At 47.5% G+C, this 21,110-nt stretch overlaps 1 protein-coding gene across 1 annotated transcript in view; it reads right to left on the bottom strand.

Moving 5' to 3' along the window:
* Positions 1-21,110, bottom strand: part of LOC147733201 (mucin-2-like) — a 1,190,401-nt gene that overhangs the window by 828,386 nt on the left and 340,905 nt on the right. Inside the window, exon 7 of the mRNA XM_086957735.1 lies at positions 16,566-16,776. Within this exon, the coding sequence (XP_086813861.1) occupies positions 16,566-16,776 (211 nt within the window). The remainder of the gene's footprint in view (positions 1-16,565; positions 16,777-21,110) is intronic.

Genomic DNA, 21,110 nt, shown 5'->3' with positions numbered 1-21,110 from the left:
AAGCAAAACTTGTTAGGTATGTATTGAGAAGTGTTTGTCAATGTTGTGTTTAACTTATATGATCGCTTTACATAGGCTTAGATGGGGAGATTTGTTTTTTTGTGCTTGCCAATAGCTATATGTATGGTGGTACTTTAGAGTTTACTTAAAGATGCAGAGAGGTATATATTTTTGGAAAGTTGGTTTGAAGGTGAACATCTATTAAGAAATCACATATGTGTTTACATTGTCATCTATGTTCAGTAAGACTGAGGATAATTTAATGTATGTAGTAAAGGCAGTGTTTTTTCTTCAAACATGGTTTATTTAAGATTGAGGAGGATTAATAGTGCAGAATGCCTTGAGAGTTCTTGAGCTAGTCTCATTTTGAGTGTAACTTTTGTTTGAAATGTGCTGAACTTTTGTTTTAGAAGCAAAAGACTTATTTGAAAAATTATGTAGGTATACTATTTGCTAAAGGTTTTCTGCGTTGAACATTTTCTAAATGTTTTCCATTTTAGAAACTTACTGATGCATGTGCTCACTCAGTAACAAAGCAATGTGTTATCAAAGCTCATAGGAACATCATATATACAGTAAAACAGGCAGTTTGATACTGACTGAAGGAGATAACCTGTAAGTCAGAGATCGTGTCACAGCAGCTATGTATCTAACAACAATGAAGGTACTTTCACAGTCAGTCAGGCAGTGTACAGGCACTCATGAGATCACCCAGCTCCTAGCAACCCAGTAATTCAATCAGTGATTGGCCCTCCTACAGACTGCTGCCCCCCAAATCTTACGGGAGGCCTTTAATGCTTGCCCCAAGCCCCCATTGGCTCTGCTCAATTTTTCCCTCCGGCTTGGTTTGGTCTCTAACTCCTTCAAGATAGCTGAGGTGGTACCCATCCTGAAGAAGCCTAATGCGGACCCCTCCTTAATGAGTAATTTTCGCCCTATGTCCTTGCTCCCTTACCTCAGTAAAGTGCTGGAGGCCCATGTCACTAACTTTATGAGCTCGTTTATCGAACGCTCCCAGTTCCTCGACCCACAACAAGCTGGCTTTAGGCCAGCACATTCAACCGAGTCAGTCAATGGCACCCAACTCATCCTCTCTCTCACCTACGAACCCAACATCACCAAACACAGCTTCCAAGAAGGGATGAAAGCCATCACAACCTGGAGGCAGTGCCAGCTTTTGGGCAGTGCGAGCGGTGCCTCCGCACCGGGTGCTAAGGTCAGCGGGTGCCACTTGTGCCCTGAAATCAGCACCAGTCGCATTGTCCAAAGGCCTGCACTGTTGAACACTCTACCCAGATCAATTTTGAGTAATTCACTTTCGGTCCGTAATTAAAACAAAGTAAGTTGTAGGAAGGGCCAACAAATATTATGGTTTTAAAAGCACCTGCTGCTACATTCTTTGCCTTCAGCAATTTTCAGGCAACAATAAACATGTCACCATACCTGTGGTGATTAATAATCTTTCTGGAGAGAGGGATCATAGGTTTTTCTAGTGGATGATTTTAGTCACCCTAAGCTAGCATAGGGTTAATATGCCTGCTGCAAAGAATGTAAATGTAAATGTAAATGTATAGGCATTTATATAGCGCACTACTTACCCGGAGGGTCCCAAGGCGCTTCGACCGCTGCGAAACCCTTCCTGGCTTCCCTGAGAGATGGTCCCTTAATGGGTATCTCCAGGGTGAGACCAGGCATTCCCGGCGGTCTGGTGGGGCCGTTAGTGAAGATGAGGCAAGCTAATGCCCAGAGTTGCCGAGTGTGATCGCTGATCAGAGTGGGCACTGAGGCGAGAGAATTATCGAGTCCGCTGACCCTGGTCCAGAAACCTGCCGCGCCGGGAATCGAACCCTGGTCCCGGGCCGTCCTCTGCTCTCGGGTCTGCCGCCTCTAACCAGTGAGCCACACTACTTCACGAAGAACCTCTACCATGTACATCACAAAGAGCATATAATGTAAATAAGTCAGTAGGTTACTGCTTTTATCAGAGAGATCCTATTGCTATTTGCAGTTTTTACGTTTAGATCCTAATGTAGAACAGTGAGCAATTAACTGTCATCAAAGAACTGCATGAAAACTGCATGGTATCGGTTAGAGCGTCATGATTTTATCCCCAGTCTTTTAATATCCTAATGTTGAAAAATGGGTTTGTTGGGGCAGAAAAAAATTATTATTATTAAAGAGAACCTACAACCATGCTGTTAAGCTTTATAGTCTAAGTTTGTGCTTCTCCAGACCAAGCAGTCTTAAACTATACTACCTACAAGTATGGATGACATGACTCCTGTTGTACTCCTCTGTCTTATGTAACATTTCTCATACACTAATTTACACCTGTGTAATTGATTCAGTGGCATAGCAAGAGGGGGAGAGGGGCAGTCCCCTCAGGCGGAACAAGTTTTTAGGGCGTTGACTTCTCCCTGCTCTTATCACCGTCGTGGGGCAGCAATCGCCCACTCTTCAATCGGCCGCTGTGGGGTGGCAAACTCAGTGAGTCCGAAGGGCTGGCTATGCCACTGGATTATCTCTGTATAATATGTGTGATGTAAAAGGCTATTAATGGTGCTATAAAACTAATTTAATGCATCTGTGAGAGAGTAGTTCTGGAGTCTTGAGGGGCACTGTTGAAAGGGTGATAGTGAGGGACTCCCTGACAGAGGTGGTCACTGGGGGCCCCAAGGAACATTGTCACATAGGGCACCGTTAAAACTGGCCCAGCCTGGATGAAGAACAGCTGCCTGAAACTCAACTCAAGAAAACAGAAGTCATATACTCAACTCTACTACCTCCATATGGAACAGCACGTGGTGGCCCCAGCCCTCAGAAACCCACTCACCCCAACAGACCAGGCACATAACCATGGCATCATACTGGACTCATCGCTCACTATGAATCGCCATATCACCAAGGTCTCCTTTACATGCTTCAACACCCTCCACATACTACGTAAAAAAGGTCAAATGGATACCCTCCGAATCCAGGAAAATGGTCACTCACACCCTTATCACCAGCAGACTGGACTAGAGCAACGTCTTCTAAGCTGGAATAAAAAGAACTCCTCAACAAACTCCAGACCATCCAGGACTCCGCAGCCAGAATTAGGGGCCGAATATGATCGCGGACGGACGGAGGAGGAGGGGACGTCCGCATGGGCTGCGGAGTCCCCTCCTCTGCGATTAGGATGTGACCACCAGGGTGGCTGTCACATCCTCTATTTTTAACATTGCAGCGGGTGCGGCTTCAAGCTGCACCCGCGGCAATGTTAAAAATGCACGCATTGCATTTGCATGCAGAAAGAGGCAGGCACCGCGCGGTGCCTGCCGCTTTCTGCATACAAATGCAGGGGGGTACAATAGGTACCCCCCATGTGCACCCCCCACCCCCCCTTCACCTAGGGGGCCCGCAACGGGCCCCCGCAGTGAAGTTACACATGCTTTTCCGCGGCGGAAAAGCCGCCGCGGAAAAGCATGTTTGCAGGCACATACTAATCTGGCGGACGGTGTCTGAGAGACACCGTCACCAGATTAGTGCATTTCCTCCGCGGTTGTAAGCCAACCGCGGAGGAAAAGCTGCGGACGGAAACCAGGACCCACCAGCCATCCTAATGTGGCGGTGGGTCTTTGGTGGGTCCGCTGCGGATTTTCCGCATCCTCCGGGCCGGCGGTGGCTTCCGCCGGCCCGGAGGATGCGGAAAATCCGCAATCATAATGAGCCCCATATTCTGGATATCCTATGGCACAACTACATCACCCAACACCTCCTCAACCTCCACTGACTCCCCGTCGAAAGAAGAATAACTTTCAAGCTGCTCACGCATGCCTAAAAGGCACTCCACAATATTGGACCGAAATACCTCAAAACCGCCTCACCTTCCATGCCCCCAACAGAAACATCAGCTCAGCTGACCTCCCCCTAGCCACCATCCCATGCTTCTACAGGAAGGGAGTGGGTGGAACGTCCTTCTCCTACCTCACAGGCAAGAAATGGAATGATCTTCCCCTTCACCTTAGCAAAGCTTGACACTGCACCAAGTTCAGGAAAGCCCTCAAGACCTGGCTCTTTGAATTACCCCAACAGAATTACACACCCCCAGCGCCATGAAACCCTACGGGTGAGTAGTGGGCTATGCAACCCCCTGATTGATTGATTGATTGATTGAATGAGCATTAAAGACTCCTTGAAATTTTTTCTTCATCTTGTTACATTTGCTGAGTGTTAAAAGCGAGACGTCAAATGCCAGACTATGTCCTCTGACAAATTGCTGTTTATTCGAATACCATGGAGACATTTGTTACCTTTCATTTTCAGACTGCAAAATGAGTTATTTTTGTAAAGTGAACTATAAGGTAATCTTGCTGAAGTGTGAAAGGAAATGCTCTATGATGTTAATTTTGTTCTAACACAATAAAATTCAAATACATGTTAACGTATTGTATAAATGTTTAAAAATATCTCTGGTGTTTTAACAGTGATTGCAGCATCCCCACTTTTATCATTGCTACAGCACCACTGCATCTGTACTTGTAAATCAATTTACATCTGTCAGGAGTCCTTTTGTATAATTTTGGCAGGTGTAAATGGGCAAGGTAACTGCCATATGGGGCCAAGCTCGGAAGCACACGTTATCTCTCGTGTCACTCCTGGCAGCAGAGTGGGATGCTGAAACATCAGGGGACAGCTGAGGGGGGCACCTTATGCATGGTGATGTGTGACGGGCCTGAGGCAAGTGGAAGAGGGAGGGGGAAGACTCATAGTAATGATGAGGCAGGAGGGATGGGTGTAGGGATGACAGGCTGCAGCTGAAAATGCCTAGGGAGGGTGGCTAAGCACAGAGGGAATATAAGGCAGAGGGCAGATGTTGAGACATCCAGCAAAAAGGGGCTCTCATGGGTGGAGCTAGGTACTGGCTGTAGGGACATGGTGTTACAGCTGGATGAGTACAAGAGACGGGGTGCCAGGGGCTCACAGGAGGCTCAGATAGGTGAAACGCCGGCGGTGCTTGGGGGTGGGGGGACAGGGAGAAAACATGAACCTTGGTTTGGGCGAGGGTTCGAGCATGGTAGGCAGCAGAGAACTTCACAAGAGTTGGGGGGCAAAGTAGAGCCCCGCTTATGCTCTAGTTGCTACCAAGTTAGAATGGAGTGGAGAAGAGGATGAGGATGCTGAGGAAGCCATGGGGATGAGATCCTCACCTGAGAGGGGTTTGTGGGAAGCAAAAGCCGACAGAAGATATTTTTGAAGTGTTTGGGGGTATTCAGCTGGTTAGGGGCCCATTATGGATGGATATGCATTTGTGGCATGTGCAGGGGAACAGCACACCAGTCCTCTCTCTTTATTGCAGGGTTGAGATCGGTGCAGCTTTCCAGACTCGATAGAGCTGGGTGCGGCTCATATACCATGAGTAAAAGACATTGTTGGACCCATGTTGTTTGCCTGACGTCGTAGAGGGATCTCAATGAGGAAGACACAAGTAGGTCTAGTACAACCTCATCTGCCCATTTGGCTAGTAGGTTTAGAGTGGCCTCTGTCTGTGTGTCAGGCAGATGACTACCACTAGCATAGTGGCAGGGTGGGGTTATTTCAACCTCCCTTTGCATCGCACATCGGTCTACCACCCCCAGAGCAGTATCAGTTTGCAAGCTGGATGAAGGTGCAGGCCCCAGTTGGGACAATTTGGTGGGCCCATTAGTGTCCACAATGTTGTACTATGATGCTGAAAGCCTAAAGGAAGGCAAGGTGTGGGATGAGGAGCCCAGTAGTAGTGGGCAGGGTGGGTGTAAAACTAATGTTATGCCCAGTGCTTTTAAGGCAAGAGTGGAGCAGACAACAGGGACTTTGGAGGCTCTGAGGCTCCTGGAGAGGTAGCAACATGCAATAAGGGCAGCGTCCTTGGAGCTAGTTAAAGCCCAGGCCATTGCAGTGGGTCCAACAATGGTATTCACAGGAGTGGATGGGGTGACGCAGGGTGGGTCAGGGATGCGGCTGCGTTAGGGGAAGTATGTCACTGACGTGGGTCTGGGCAACGTACAAAAACAGAAAGGTTCGCAGGGAGTTCAATGTGGGCCTGGAGGATACAAATTGAAGGATGGTGGAATGTAGATAAGGCATTACCAATGAGTTGCTCCATATTGTGCGCAATTTTGAATATTTCAGTTCATGCACTAGTTGTTTACATGGCAGATAGGCCATCAGTTAGTAACCCGCTACCTGGACGATTTCTTTTTTGTAGGGGCACCTGGCTCGGTGTGCTGCCAGTTGTTGCTGATGGGTGGAGATTGCTCTTTCAGGTCTTTCATTACCTCATCATTTAACCGATAAAAGAGGGTCTGCAGGAATTTTGTTTCTTCTTGCTCTCTTTTAATGGGGTTCCACTTGCAAGGCCGGATGACCTGAACTGGGATGTGCAGATATTCTCTGATACGGACGGGAAAGTGGGTTTTGGTCTTTTTTGGCAGAAAAGGTGGTGCACAGAGCCATGGATGGAGCAGTGGGCCAATATGGGCAGGAGCATTGCCTTTTTGGAGCTGTTCCCTTTAGTGGCAGCAGTGGCTTTGTGGGGTGCAGAGTTGGCACTCAAGAAAATCCTTTTCAGAGTAAATAATGTGCCTGTAGTCAAGGTGGTGACCAGGCAGTCAGCCAGGGACACACAGTTTGTAAATTTGCTGCGGGATTTATTTTTGGTAGTTTGCATCATGATATTTCTTTCAGAGTGCAATGTGGATGGTTTGTGTTGTTCACAGTGTGGGTGCTTCCGTAGACCAGATACCCATGCCAGAGCAGTTATGGTTGATAGTCAACACAAGATGGTTCAACTGGTGGTGGGGTTTCTCGGGGAGTCTGCAAGGTGAGCTTACGGTCAGGCATGGATGGAGTGCCTAGCTTCGGGGGTGCAGCATAGAGAGGAGGGTAGGTTGCTGGCAGAGGATGTGGTTCAGTTTATACTGTAACTAATTGAAAACAGTGTGACTCAGGTTACAATTACAGGCAACGTGTCAGGCGTGGCTTCAATAGGAAAACTGTTGTGGGTTTATGCTTCTTCAGTGGGTGAGTTGAGTCAGAGGATGCTGGATTGGTGGGCTAGTCAAATGGGGAGTAGAGGGCAGACGAGGAGACCAATAACTTGGCAGTGATTGTGTAGAGGCTTGGGGCAGCTACCGCTGGAGTGCCATGAGGAATCAGAGTGTTAATTGTTCTTGGTAATTATGTCTTGGATTTTTTTTTGCTACTTTCCCGGTTTTGGAATTGTTGGGCGGCAGGGTCCAGGAAGGGGAGCTGTTGGAGGCTGTTTCCCAGAGGATGAATAGATATGATGTCTGGCTCCGAAGGTCCAAGACAGGCCAAAGGACACAGGGTAAGAAGGTAATTCTGCACGCTGTAGGTTACCCGGGTCAAAGCCACTTTCAAAGTACTCTAGCCACCACAGGAGGACTGGTAAAGCAGGACAAAAGAAGGCAACAACCCTCCTGCCACTTTTATGATTTTTTAGGGTAAGTAGAGACTGTTGTTAGACTTAACGCCTTTCTATTTGTCTGGTCATACTTCAGAGCTGTCTTGTTAAGCATGATAATCCTTTTTCTTCCTTCTTCTTAGTTTTGAGCGTTGGGGCATGTTAAGTAGTAATTACTCACAAGTTTCGGAATCATATATTCCAACTTCATAAATGTGTGTGTGGGGGGAGGGTGTGTGTGTGGTGTGTGCGTATGAATGTGTGTGCGTGCATGAATGCATGAATGTGTGTGTGCATGCGAGTGAAAAACTTCAGTTTTGTTATTTTGATTGGTTACTTTATACAGAGAAGATACCTAACTTCAACCTATAATAGTGTATTCATTCATTAGTGTATTGCAAGGGGATCATCGCGTCATGTACTGCTTCACTTGTCCAGGGGAAGAATAGACTGGGTTGTAAGTGGGAAGCAGACTGTCAGCGGTTTTATCGCTTCCCCACCTCTTCCACAAATACGCTGCATGGAAAGATGTCCTGCGACCGAAAATGTTAACAAGTGTTTTACCTCATTTTGTAATGTCGTTTATACATCTCGCACAGTACAACGCACTACAAAAGTGTGGCTGAAAAGTGGAAAGGAAAGAGTACGACAGAACAAGACACCAAGGGCCTTATTTATGAAGGTCTTGCGCCACTTTTGCGTCACTTTTAAAATGGTAAAAAGTGACGCACCAGTGGCGCAAGGTCTTCATAAATAAGGCCCCAAAGTCTTATTTCACATGTGATATGCGCACAATTATTTCACATATACACCTTTACCGTAAACAACTTTATTTTGTCTTAAGTAGCAATGAACACCTGAAGACCCTAATCTTCCACCTGTCCATTCTTTGAGAGGGGAGTCCACAGTAGAGCGCTGGCCATTATACAAAGAAGCCTAGGGAGGCCAAATCTAGTGCTGAAATACACCCTAAAAATGTACTTTTTTGAGCAGATGCTTTCCATCATCCCACCTCCCATACTGCAGTTGGTAGGCCTGTCAGTACGGGTGGATCTAACTACTCCTAGACATTGGCAATGAAATGGGCCTGGGAACATTATTTCTCAGATTGTCACTGCCTGGTGGTGATGGAAGACTTATTGGCGGGGTCCCAAAAGAGAACATTTTCCGTTGCGTTTTTGTATAGTGCCTAGTGTAAATTGAATCACCTCTGGGCCCTCCTCCGAAATCTCCACCTCGTTGCTTTCATATCCACAATTTGAGTGCCAAATCCGTGGCACTCTGAAGTGCCATTTACCACAGACGCTTCTCTAGAAGGGCTTATGTCGTTCGATGTACCACTCCATATTAGATGAAACTGTCGGTTTTTTCAACAGAGCGAACGGTTGTATTGCTTGTTTTAAATTAATTGATTTGTTGTTGACTTCTTTTTTCACTTATCGACTTGCGTAACAGTGCGTAAACAAACAAGAAATCCGACACAATATATGCATGCTTCAGCCAATATCATCTTACACTATTGATAAATCTGAACACTTTTGTAGAATGCAGGGTTTTGAGCAAATAAAACATATTAAAATGTATCATATGAAAATACAAAGTCACAGCGCACAGTCGCACTTTTCAGGATATTGCCAAACTGAATGGAAAGGGGCGACCACTCGGTCCCCCCGAACGTATGGCAGAGTACCTCGATCCCCCCGGGAAGCCATTTTGGGCGGGAGGCGCGTCTCGGCTGGTATGCCCGAAGCGGCGTAGCCGGGGCGCGCTTTTTCCCGCCCTAGAGTGGGCTGGCCTAGACACTGACGCGGCTGGCCACGCCCTCGGGGCAGGCAGGGGCGGGTTTACGCCCGCCCTGAAGACGGATAAAAAGGGACGCAAGACCAGAAGACATCCTCTTGTTCCTGTGCTCTGAAGCTGCACCTCCTCGCTGCACGTGAGCTCGAGACGGAACGAAGAGCCAATTTTGAGCGTTGTAATCTTTCTTTTGTCTTCCAGATACCTTGTCGGAGAAATGCCCAAGAAAGGCGCGAAGAGAGTGACGACTGAACAGATGGTTCGGGTCCTCATGAAGGAGATGTCCGAGCTGAAGAAGCGGGTGGCGGAGCGAGACGGGGAGGGGGGACCGGAGCGTCCATCGGCTGGAGCAGCTCCAGGAGGGAAAGCCAAGAGGCCAAGGAGGGGACCAGCCGGGGGAGACGTCCCGGTTCCCTGTACCCCGCTCGAGGCGCCAACCCCAGTACCGGCGGAGGGGAATCCGATTCCCGTGGTGGTCACCCCGATGTCCAATGAGGATATGCCGCCCGAGCTGGCAGCACAGCTTGCAGCGTGGTTGGGCGACAGTAGCGAGGGCGCCACGGCTGCCGAGGCACAGGCGCTGATGAAACAATTGCGCGAGAAACGGGATGCAGCCAGGTGTCCGCGCCGGCTGCAGTAGTAGACAAGCCACAAGGGACCATTGCGACCGCAGAGGCAGCGTCCGGTGCAGGTAAGCGGCCATTGCCGATCGCGAGGGATGAGTCAGCACCCTCTCGTAGAGAAAAGTTGGGGCAACATGTTCCTTTGGCAATTAAGGAAAAGATTTGGGCGGGGGAATATGTGAACATCTTCTCGTTGCTTGTCGATCATTATGAGGTGGAGCATGTTAAGGGTCAGAAGGATCTCATGCATCCGAGTGTTTGGCGCGCAAAAATGGCCGCCTTTAAAGTGAATGAGAATATTGGCAATTGGGGCAATGCATGGGGAATTTTTACGTCAATCTTAGGGGAACGTAGGCCCGAGTTGCTTCCCGAGTTTCCAATCTATCAGTCGCGAATCATGGGGTACTCGACATCGCACCAGGGTAACCATTGGTTCTGTTATGATAATCTTTTCAGAAAGGCGAAGGAGCATAACAAAAGTTTAACCTGGGATTGTTATGATTCTTTGACATGGGATAAAATGAAGGAGTCAGGAATGTTGAAAATGCCGTTGGTGGGGAGCAATGTTGGTGAATCCTCCCGCCAATATGCGGGGACGCCCTTTCGGTCAGGTACGGGTACCGACGATTACTCGAGACCTGCCGGCAATACAGGGAAAAGGGGTTTCTGCTTTAATTTCAACAGAGGTAAATGTACTAGGCCCCAGGGATCGTGTAAATTCAAACATGAATGTAGTGGTTGCGGGTCGTCCCATCCTGAGTCCACGTGCAGAGCCAGAACGGGTGAGAATGGGGGTAGAGGAGGCGCCAAACAGGTCTAATATAGTCCGAGGGGCGCCTTTACCAACCCCGATTGATACCTTGGCGATGATTCCCTGGCTCAGTGAATACCCGGATCGTACTTCTGCTGGGGTGCTGCGGAACGGATTTTCGTATGGTTTCCGCATCCCGGTAGGGGACTTTCAGGGTGTTGGGAAGTGCAAAATCAACTTTCCGTCCTGCAGCATACGACCGTAGTACAGGATAAGATCCGGAAAGAGGTTATTCGAGGTCGGGTCGCCGGCCCGTTTAGTGTACCCCCGGTGCAGAATTTTGTTTGTTCTCCTTTAGGGGTGGTCCCCAAGAAGGACCCAGGTGAGTTTCGACTGATTCATAATTTGTCAGCTCCACATGGTCTTTCTGTAAACGATGCAATCGATCCAGAAGTGTGTTCGGTGCGGTACGCATCCTTCGATGAAGCCGTAGCCATTTTGAATCGCCTGGGGCCCGGGGCGCTGATGGCGAAATCAGATATCGAGTCAGCGTTCCGATTGCTCCCGGTACACCCAGACGACCAGCGTCTCCTGGGATTCATGTTTCAGGGTTGTTATTACATGGATAGGTGTATGCCGATGGGGTGCTCTATATCCTGTGCCTATTTCGAGAAATTCAGTAGTTTTCTACAATGGGTCTTCACAAAGAAGACTGGTTTCCAAAATGTAATGCATTACCTTGATGATTTTCTGTTTCTTGGGGCAGCCGGGGATCTCGAATGTGGCCGGGCCTTGGCCGAATTTTGTGTGTTAATGAACCAGTTTGGTGTGCCATTGGCACCGGGTAAAACAGTGGGTCCTACGACTTGCCTCGAGTTTCTGGGGATCGAGTTGGACTCCAGTGAGGGTTGTTTTCGTTTGCCAGCTGCCAAAGTGTTGAAATTCAGGGCAGCCCTGCAAGTGTGTATAAATGCATCTAAAGTTACGCTGCATCAATTGCAGCAGTTGGTGGGGAAGTTGAATTTTGCCCTGAGGGTGATACCAATGGCCCGCCCCTTTTCCCGTTCAATTGCCCAAGCGATGGTCGGCCTAAAGGAGGGTCATCATCGCACGAGACTATCGGCTGAGGTCCGCCAGGACATGCGTATTTGGTTAGCATTTTTGGCGGACTTTAATGGTCGAGTCGTCTGGAACAAACCAGCCGTGTCCTCTGAAGAGCTGGGGCTATGGACTGATTCAGCAGGAAGCATAGGTTTTGGCGCCATCTTCAGCACAAAATGGTCGGCACAAAGGTGGCCGACATGGTGGCATGATAATGGTCTGACGAGTAATATTGCTTTCCTGGAACTTTTTCCCATTTTGGTGGCCCTCAGAACCTGGCCCGAAGGGTTCAAAGATCACTCTGTCATATTTTGGTCTGACAATATGACCGTGGTAGAATGCATCAATAGTCAGGCAGCACGTTGTAAACTGATTTTAAGACTGCTCAAAGAAATTGTTTTACTGTGTATGCAACTGAACGTGATATTCAGAGCAAAACATGTCCCAGGGGTGATGAATCAGGCGGCTGACGCACTGTCTCGTTTTCAAATGCAGGCTTTCTCGGGTTTCCTTCCCTCAGCGGACCCAGAGCCGGCACCCTTTCCCGAAGCTCTCTGGTCTCTCGGTGCCCCGAACTTCGTCACCTCGTGGGAAAGAGTCTAGCACCAAGGACGAGGAAGGCATATGAAGGGGCGTTTCGGGCCTATTTAGCCTTTTTGGGGACTGACAGAGAGGGGCTTTGGGGCCACGAGGAATGGGTAGTGCATTTTCTGATGTCCTTGCGTAGGGCTGGGAAGTCGGTGGCTACGGCCCAGAGGCATCGTGCTGCCATTTCCTTTGTTGCCAGGGCCCATAATATCCAGGACCCGACAGCGTCTTTCGTGGTACAGAAAGCGCTGCGTGAGTGGCAACGCCTTGAGGGTCGCAGAGTAGACGAAAGGCGCCCGATAGGTTTGGATAGGTTGTCCCAGTTGTTGGCCACACTCCCTGCCACATGCTCGTCTCAGTTTGAGACGGTATTGTTCCGAGCCGCTTTTACGCTTGCATTTCACGGGGCGATGAGGGTAAGCGAACTGGTGGCAAGGAACAAACTGGATGTGGCGGGGGGTTTGTGCCAGGAACACGTACAGATCAGGGGAGAGACGATGACTGTCTCCTTTGTCAGGTCCAAGACCGATCAGGATGGGATGGGTGACTGCATAATCATACGCAGGATTCCCGGGTCCTCCATGTGTCCGGTAAAGTGTTTAGAAGACTACCTAGCACGAAGGGTGGCATCATGGGGGGGGACCTTGTTGAGACACGCGGACGCCACCCCACTGACGAAATTTCAGTTTCAGCGGGTGCTTGCGATGTCAATTGCCGCAGCGGGCTTGAACCCGGGCGAGTTTGGGACCCATTCCTTTCGTATAGGGGCTGCCACAGAAGCTACAGCCAGGGGTCTTAATGTTGAACAAGTGAAACGAGTGGGGCGTTGGTCCTCCAATTGTTATAAGAGATATGTGCGGTTGCACATGTTGTGAAGCTGTAATGATATACTCACGCTTCTTGTTTTTGTTTGGTTTTCAGTTGCGCAAGCCTACGAGGCGGGGCGGACTATGCAGTCGACCCAACACCGGGCCAGCGGTCAGACATCACCGGCTGTGAGAAAGGAGGTGTGGGTCGTGGGCCACTCATACGTGAGGCGTGCCGCAGACGTATTCAAAGCAGGTGACATGATTCACGTAGCTGGGGAATACGGGTACAGGGTGTCCTTCTACGGAAGAGGCGGTCTCTGTATTGACCAGTTTCAAACATTTTTTGAGGGTTTGTTAGGGCGGACGAGGTCACCGCCGTCTATGGTTATAGTACATTTAGGGGGCAATGATTTGCTCACCACCGGTAGACGACTTCTCCTGGAGGCAATGCTTTCCACTGTAAGTTGGTGGGCGAGGAGAGTTCCGGGGTGCACAATTGCGTGGTCCCATATGATCCCACGAAAGGTGTGGCGGGGGGCTATTTCTATTCCTGCTTTGAACCATTCTGTTAGAAAGCTTAATAACAAAGTGAGTAGGTTGTTCCGTTCCAGGACATTGCATTCTATCTCGCATGGTTGTATTAATGATGACAGTATGTATTTGGGGGATGGTGTGCATTTGTCTCGGGTGGGAAATGAGTTACTCATAGGAGACTTCTTAGCATGGTTAAAAACGTTGAAACATGACCTTTAGGTAGGAGTTTTGTGGGGGGTCCGGATAGCCGGTCAACTATCCGGCCTGTGGCGGTAAGGTCATGATCGGTGAGCACTAATTGGAAGATCCCTATGAGTGGGCGTCACCCAACACGGATGGGAGCGCTCGGGAGAGGTGGCCTTTGGCCCCTCAACGGGGAGGCGGTCCCTTCTAAGGATGGGTCGCCGAAAGTAAAGGAAAGGCGGTCAAGGCCCCTTCCTGTGTAGGAGGGGTTACAGCCCCCTCCTGGGGAATTTCCCGGGGCCAGTGACATCTGCGACGGCAGATGTGGTAAGTTGTGTGGGGTTGGGGGGAGGTCTACGATACCTTCTAGATACCTCACACGAGTCTTCGAACGACCTTTAACTGGCGTCGAGTTTATAGGTGCCCCCGTCAAGTCAAGGGAAATTGGTAGTAGTTGCACTTGAGGTACGCCTCCGTGCTGTCGCCCCTCCCAAGTGGGGGGGGTATGTCTGGTTAGGGATCTTGACACCGGTTACGACCTTGCCGTTGGCCCTTAAACGTTAGGATGTACAATTTCAATATTTCAAGAAAATGTTTTGTAGGATGTTAGTTCGGCTAGGAGAACCTCTGTATTAGAGAATCTGTTAAGGTTAGCCAAACATCGCAATGTGGTAATGAAATTGTACATAATATGAACTGTTTAATGTTTTAATTTTTTGCCTTAATAAATACGGCCGGGAGGGTCACTCCCTCCCACTTCCAAAAACTTCAAGAACTGTTTCCGGTTTCCCTCCTTTGGGGATTGTGTTGAGAGGGGTTGGCGGGTATCTCAGCCATATGGAAAGGGGCGACCACTCGGTCCCCCCGAACGTATGGCAGAGTACCTCGATCCCCCCGGGAAGCCATTTTGGGCGGGAGGCGCGTCTCGGCTGGTATGCCCGAAGCGGCGTAGCCGGGGCGGCTTTTTCCCGCCCTAGAGTGGGCTGGCCTAGACACTGACGCGGCTGGCCACGCCCTCGGGGCAGGCAGGGGCGGGTTTACGCCCGCCCTGAAGACGGATAAAAAGGGACGCAAGACCAGAAGACATCCTCTTGTTCCTGTGCTCTGAGCTGCACCTCCTCGCTGCACGTGAGCTCGAGACGGAACGAAGAGCCAATTTTGACCCACCCACCAGCCCCTGAAGACAGCCAGTTGTTGTAATAAAATTGATCAATAATTCTATTTCGTTTACAGGTTGTGGTAGTATCGTGTTGATGTTGAGTGTGTAATAAAGAATGGTCTATTTTATGTAAGTTTTGTGATTAAAGAAATTCGGATTTAGTGTCGATTTATAAGCATGCTTTTTCGGTCATAGTGGCCAATGTATTTTCTGGTTTAGTTAGCATTGTCGTATTTATTTTGGTCGGGCGGTAAGGTCATGATCGGTGAGCACTAATTGGAAGATCCCTATGAGTGGGCGTCACCCAACACGGATGGGAGCGCTCGGGAGAGGTGGCCTTTGGCCCCTCAACGGGGAGGCGGTCCCTTCTAAGGATGGGTCGCCAAAAGTAAAGGAAAGGCGGTCAAGGCCCCTTCCTGTGTAGGAGGGGTTACAGCCCCCTCCTGGGGAATTTCCCGGGGCCAGTGACGTCTGCGACGGCAGATGTGGTAAGTTGTGTGGGGTTGGGGGGAGGTCTACGATACCTTCTAGATACCTCACACGAGTCTTCGAACGACCTTTAACTGGCGTCGAGTTTATAGGTGCCCCCGTCAAGTCAAGGGAAATTGGTAGTAGTTGCACTTGAGGTACGCCTCCGTGCTGTCGCCCCTCCCAAGTGGGGGGGGTATGTCTGGTTAGGGATCTTGACACCGGTTACGACCTTGCCGTTGGCCCTTAAACGTTAGGATGTACAATTTCAATATTTCAAGAAAATGTTTTGTAGGATGTTAGTTCGGCTAGGAGAACCTCTGTATTAGAGAATCTGTTAAGGTTAGCCAAACATCGCAATGTGGTAATGAAATTGAACATAATATGAACTGTTTAATGTTTTAATTTTTTGCCTTAATAAATACGGCCGGGAGGGTCACTCCCTCCCACTTCCAAAAACTTCAAGAACTGTTTCCGGTTTCCCTCCTTTGGGGATTGTGTTGAGAGGGGGTGGCGGGTATCTCAGCCATATGGAAAAACACTATCCGATAACATGAAGGAAAACGGATTTCTGAGACTTGTTATGCTGCGATCAGTTCATCTAGGAGGCCCGTCATGTATCACAATACACCATTTGCCACTGAAATTCCATTTCTGCCCTGTTTATTTCACCGATGGGCATTAAATTGCAACATTTAAGCCCCCACTTTTTCTAAATCTTAGCCCACCGCGGCCTAGTTAAAACCGTGCAGCAGACCTTCATACAAATAAGGGAAATAGGCTCATTTCTCCTACGTTTCAGTTGTTAAATACAGCTGGTATTGGAGTGTATTAGGTCTATCACACTCATAGGCCTCAGTGACACTGCAACTTCTGCACTGTGGATAGCTACACCCCTTTAACCCACCCCAGCAATCTCACTGACTTAAATCCCCAATTTAATCTATATTTACAGTGTGAAAGCAGTGGGTGCATAAGAATTAGGACAACCCCTCACTCACAGCATCCCTCCTTTCAAACTACAACAAAGACACATCTGAATTCTCATGCAGTTTAGTTACAGGCCGCATAATAGACACAGTTGACTGTGCCACATAGCAGTACTCACAGCAGACGTCTGACGTTCTCCAGTTGATAAGTTTCCCGCCAAAATGAGCGCACTGCTTGGAGAATTCAGAAAGGGTACTACACATACAGAGCATATTCTGAGGCCCCTCGCAGTTAACCGAGTCCTTAATGCAGGCCTCTACAAATAAGGAGGAATCAAGGCGTTCTAAACAGTCTTGCATTTTTGCCACTGTAGATATACAGAAATCGTCCTGTAGAGAAACAAAATAAACATGTCAGTACCTGCATAGTCTATTGCATTTTTGTCTCTGCACAGATGGTTGATTTTTTATCCTACAGGTCAAGATAAGTGAATTACTACATATCCCTCTCAGCCTTCTTGTCCTCAGGCCAATCTGCAAGCCTAAATCTCTGATGGGGGCACACTATGAACAAAACACTCTCAGACTTGACCAACACAGGCCAACATGCTCCCAGAAACACGCCACACAACAGTATTGATTTATTTTCAATGTTATCATGCTTATCAGATGTAAGCTGTGTTTGATGGGCATCTTGCCAAGCCCTGATGCCCTTCTCTTGATCCTCATTCTAGATTAACTGCCTCCTCTTGATCCTATTCCCCTTACAGATCCCCACTGAGGAAGAGGAGAATGAGGTTCTTCCTGACCTCCTGTCTCCCCATGAGCATGATGGGTCAGTAGAGGGTGTTAGCCTCTCCCCTACTTTGACTTCATTGTCCCCAGAATAGCAAAGTGGCTGTCACCATTTCGATGCTGCAGTTTTCCTCTCTGTTCTCCCTCACACATAGACTCACACACCTGTGCGTCAGTGACACGGACAGTGGAGGCAGTCCACCTGTTACAAAATACAGTTTACAGGCTGTCAGACAAGGTGGGCCCAGTATCAATATAGGAGGTCTCCAAGATGCTGGCAATAGGGGTGATTAAGTCCTCCAACTGTCCCTAAACTAGCCCTGTGCTGCTGGTACCCAAGGCTCCCCCACTGGGAACCACTCCAATACGTAGATTCTACATGGACTACAGAGGACCCAATACCGTCATGAAGAATTACACACATCCCATTTCCTGAGCGGGTGAGCTCATTGACAGGCTGGGTGCTGCCAATAACCTAGGTGCCTTTGATTTTACATCAGGATACTCGCAGATTGCCCTAACAAAGGGAGCGAAAGATAGGTGGGCATTCTCGCCAAAGAGGGCTACTTCCTATTTATGTCTATGTAGTGTATTTGTAGAGCACAACTGTTACTCCAAGAAGTGTCCTGGTGCTAGTGCAGAAAGAGCAGTTAGTGTGAACTAGGAGGAAGAGACTTATGGACTGTTGAGACCCAGGTCTTGAGTTTTGTTTTCCAAAATGCAGGTGTAGCCTTGATGCATCTGAGTGTCAGCAGAAGTTTATTCCACAAGGATGGTTCCAGGAAAAGAAAGATCTGTCCCCTTACCTTGCCTTCCTAACCCTCAGAATTTAGGCAAGACAGAGATTTGCAGAGCAGAAGTGTCTCAGAGGAGTATAGTTCTTAATTCTTTTTTACGTTCTATGCAGAGCTTTCTGCTAAAGAGCACTATCTTAAAGATAATGCTTTTGCTCATCGGGGGCCAGAGGAGACTGAAGAAATCCTGTGGCATGGGAATTATGAGGTAAGCTGAATATAGTACGAGCTGCTGCATTTTGGACCAACTGCAGCCTATCAATCAGGTATTTAGATAGGCCCATCTAAAGTCCATTCCCATATTCCAACCGTGATGTGATCAAGGTTTGGATCACTTGTTGTATGGCTGCAAAGGAAGAGGGATACAGTAACTTTCACAACATACGTAACGGGGCAAAAAAGTACCCACCACCAAATTGAATTGGGTGTGAAATAGCAATTGTCTATCAAATGTAATACTCAAGTTCTTGTTGGCTGTTCCAGACAGTACTTCTACCCATGTTTGTCCCACAAAAATGGGCATGCCATATTTAATGGACATCATAACAATCCATCCAGTCTTACAGTGGCATAGGATCTGGACCAGAGATAAAATTTTGCTCAACCGTCAAATCTTGAATGATAGCTGTGGGTTAGATGTGGCCATGCATATTATGTGGTTAAATTATACTAAAAAATTCACCTGCTATCTTGGCCACCCAGAATATTATAAAGAACCAAACACAATGAGCACAGTTGCCGGGAAAGATCTCAAAAATAGTTGCATGCGCTTTTTGGAAGCGAACAGAAACATTATTGAAATGACAAATCAACTGTTCAAGCGCACCATCTTACCCTATCCACATTTCTTATTCAGCCTTATATAAGGATTATTGCTAGAGACTACGATAGATTTCTGTTAACGGATTTCAGATTAGGCATTATACATAGAACAATAAGTTTTCCTGAACTGAGCGACTGGTCCAGATCGCTGAGTAAATGCCGGTTTGATGATTTATCTTTACAGCCGACATTGCACGTATTTTTTTTTCTGTAAATTTTACACTGTCCAGAGAAAGAGGTGGATTCTCCCGATTTTAAGAGCTTTTGCGCTTAAACAATGTTGTCCTGCACTTCTGGTTCTACAATCCCTAGAAAATGATTTTGTACTTACCTCTATTATTGTGTTTTAAAAAAAAAAATTTAAATGTCGAAAAACAATTATGATGTGAGACTATTTTGAGCATGATTAAGTGAATGGAATACTTTGAGTACAAAATCAAGTTGACCATATATTTCTTACATTTTTAAGTTATTTTAGGAAATGATCATTATTTTGCAATTTTGATGTGCTTTGATGATTATCTTAATTAAGAAATTGAATAAAGTTTATTTGACTTGGCCTGACTAATACCCACGTATTTCACCAAAGAATGTTGAGTCAACAGAGGAGAGGCATCAGACGGCCAGAAGGACTGCCAAGGTATTTCGCCATCTAGACCAAATAAGATGAGCTCGGTTTTTCCAGCATCACATTTAAGTTGATTTAAAGAGAGCCACTCAAACACCGCAGTAGGCATTTACGGATCTTATCACTTGGTAATTCCTCATTATTCTTCCAAGGAAAGAGCAGTTGGGTGTCATCAGCATATGACCCGATCTTGGCCCCTAGAGACTCCACCAGAGTGACAAAGGAGTGAGATATGCATTAAATAGAGTAGCAATGACCTGTGGCACTCCAAACCTCAATTTATGAGAGTTGGTGGAAAAAGGGAACACCACACCTTTTGTCCTCTCCCCTCAAGAAAAGATGCAAGCCAATTGCAGGCCTGCCCTCTAATTCCAACTGAGCTGAGATGATTTATTAGGATATGGTGAGAGATCATGTCAAATGCAACCAATGGGTCTAACCAACTCAGCAGTGCCCTATCACCCACATCAAGGTCTGATGAAATCGACTCCCTCCAACAAAGCTGCCTCAGTACTTCAGTTTGGGCGAAACTCCAATTGACTAGCATGCAACAGGATGTTGCTTTCTAGATGGGAAGATAGCTGTTGGTTAACATGTTTTTGCAGCACTTTCGAAAGAGCTGGAAGAAGAGAGATCACTCTGTAATTGGCCAGATCATTGTTTTTTTTTTAGAAGTGGTACAATTTTCGCCTACTTCCATTTTATGGACATAGTAGCTGAGGAAAGGCAGGCATTAAGCAGCTGATTCACCAGCAGGTTAATATCCTCCACCCCACGAGATAAAGGTGGGATCTGGATCACAGGGAGATCCTGATTTGAGGCGACTCAAAGCTGGGAGAGAATATTTCATGGAAATCGGCAAGAAGGAGTCAAGAAAGCGGGCTTTATCTTTGGAGTGATGCTCTTTGGCTTAAAGCAGGTTTCACTAACGAGCACCTCATGAGCTACTGCTAGCTCTCCAGCTACCTGTAAGTAGCTCCTGTGTGTGAAGCCCAACCTACAAAATTAGAAGATTTTGCTTGAGTGAATTATTATATGTATCCTAGTTGTGAAAAGTATGTATTGGAGAAGAAAATGTGTGTATTTTCAGATTTCATAAGCCGATGTTTTTAAAAATGGTTGAGTTTCTAAAATATATTTAAAGCTGGCATATCAGTGATTAGGCAGCTGGCATTGTGAAGACTTACTATTAATATAATTACTTGGTGCCAGGAGCACCTCAGCTATGCCTGCTATACATTACACTTGTAAAGGCCATCCAAAATAACTAAGCCTTTTTTCTAATTTACTGCTGGCACCTGGCCTAATGCACCCAGCGTGATCACTGCTGGTTTTCTTGTGTGTGATAGCTAATAATGTAATCTTGTCTGATTTGATTTCTATTTTAATATTAATATATTAGTAGCTTATTCAATATAAGTAGCTCCTATTTCAGAAAAGGTCGGAGACCCCTGGATTAAAGAATACCCCTGCCACCTTTCAGAGGTTGTCAGCAGGGTCCAAGCTGGGAAGAAGGCATTCCACACTGTCTACCTGGAAAACATATCTGTCTACAGCTCCAGCTGGGAGAAACAACTGTATCACCTCCAGGAGGTGCTTCATGCCCTGCAACAGGCCAGCCTGACAATCAAGGCCAGTAAGTTCTATACAGGGCAGGGTTCCGTGGTGTATCTAGGCCACCTGGT

Source organism: Lissotriton vulgaris, chromosome 2_1 (assembly GCF_964263255.1).
Source record: "Lissotriton vulgaris chromosome 2_1, aLisVul1.2, whole genome shotgun sequence".
Taxonomy (NCBI): Eukaryota; Metazoa; Chordata; class Amphibia; order Caudata; family Salamandridae; genus Lissotriton; species Lissotriton vulgaris.
Note: the sequence above shows the minus strand (reverse complement) of the source record. Positions and strands in the feature narration are given on the sequence as shown.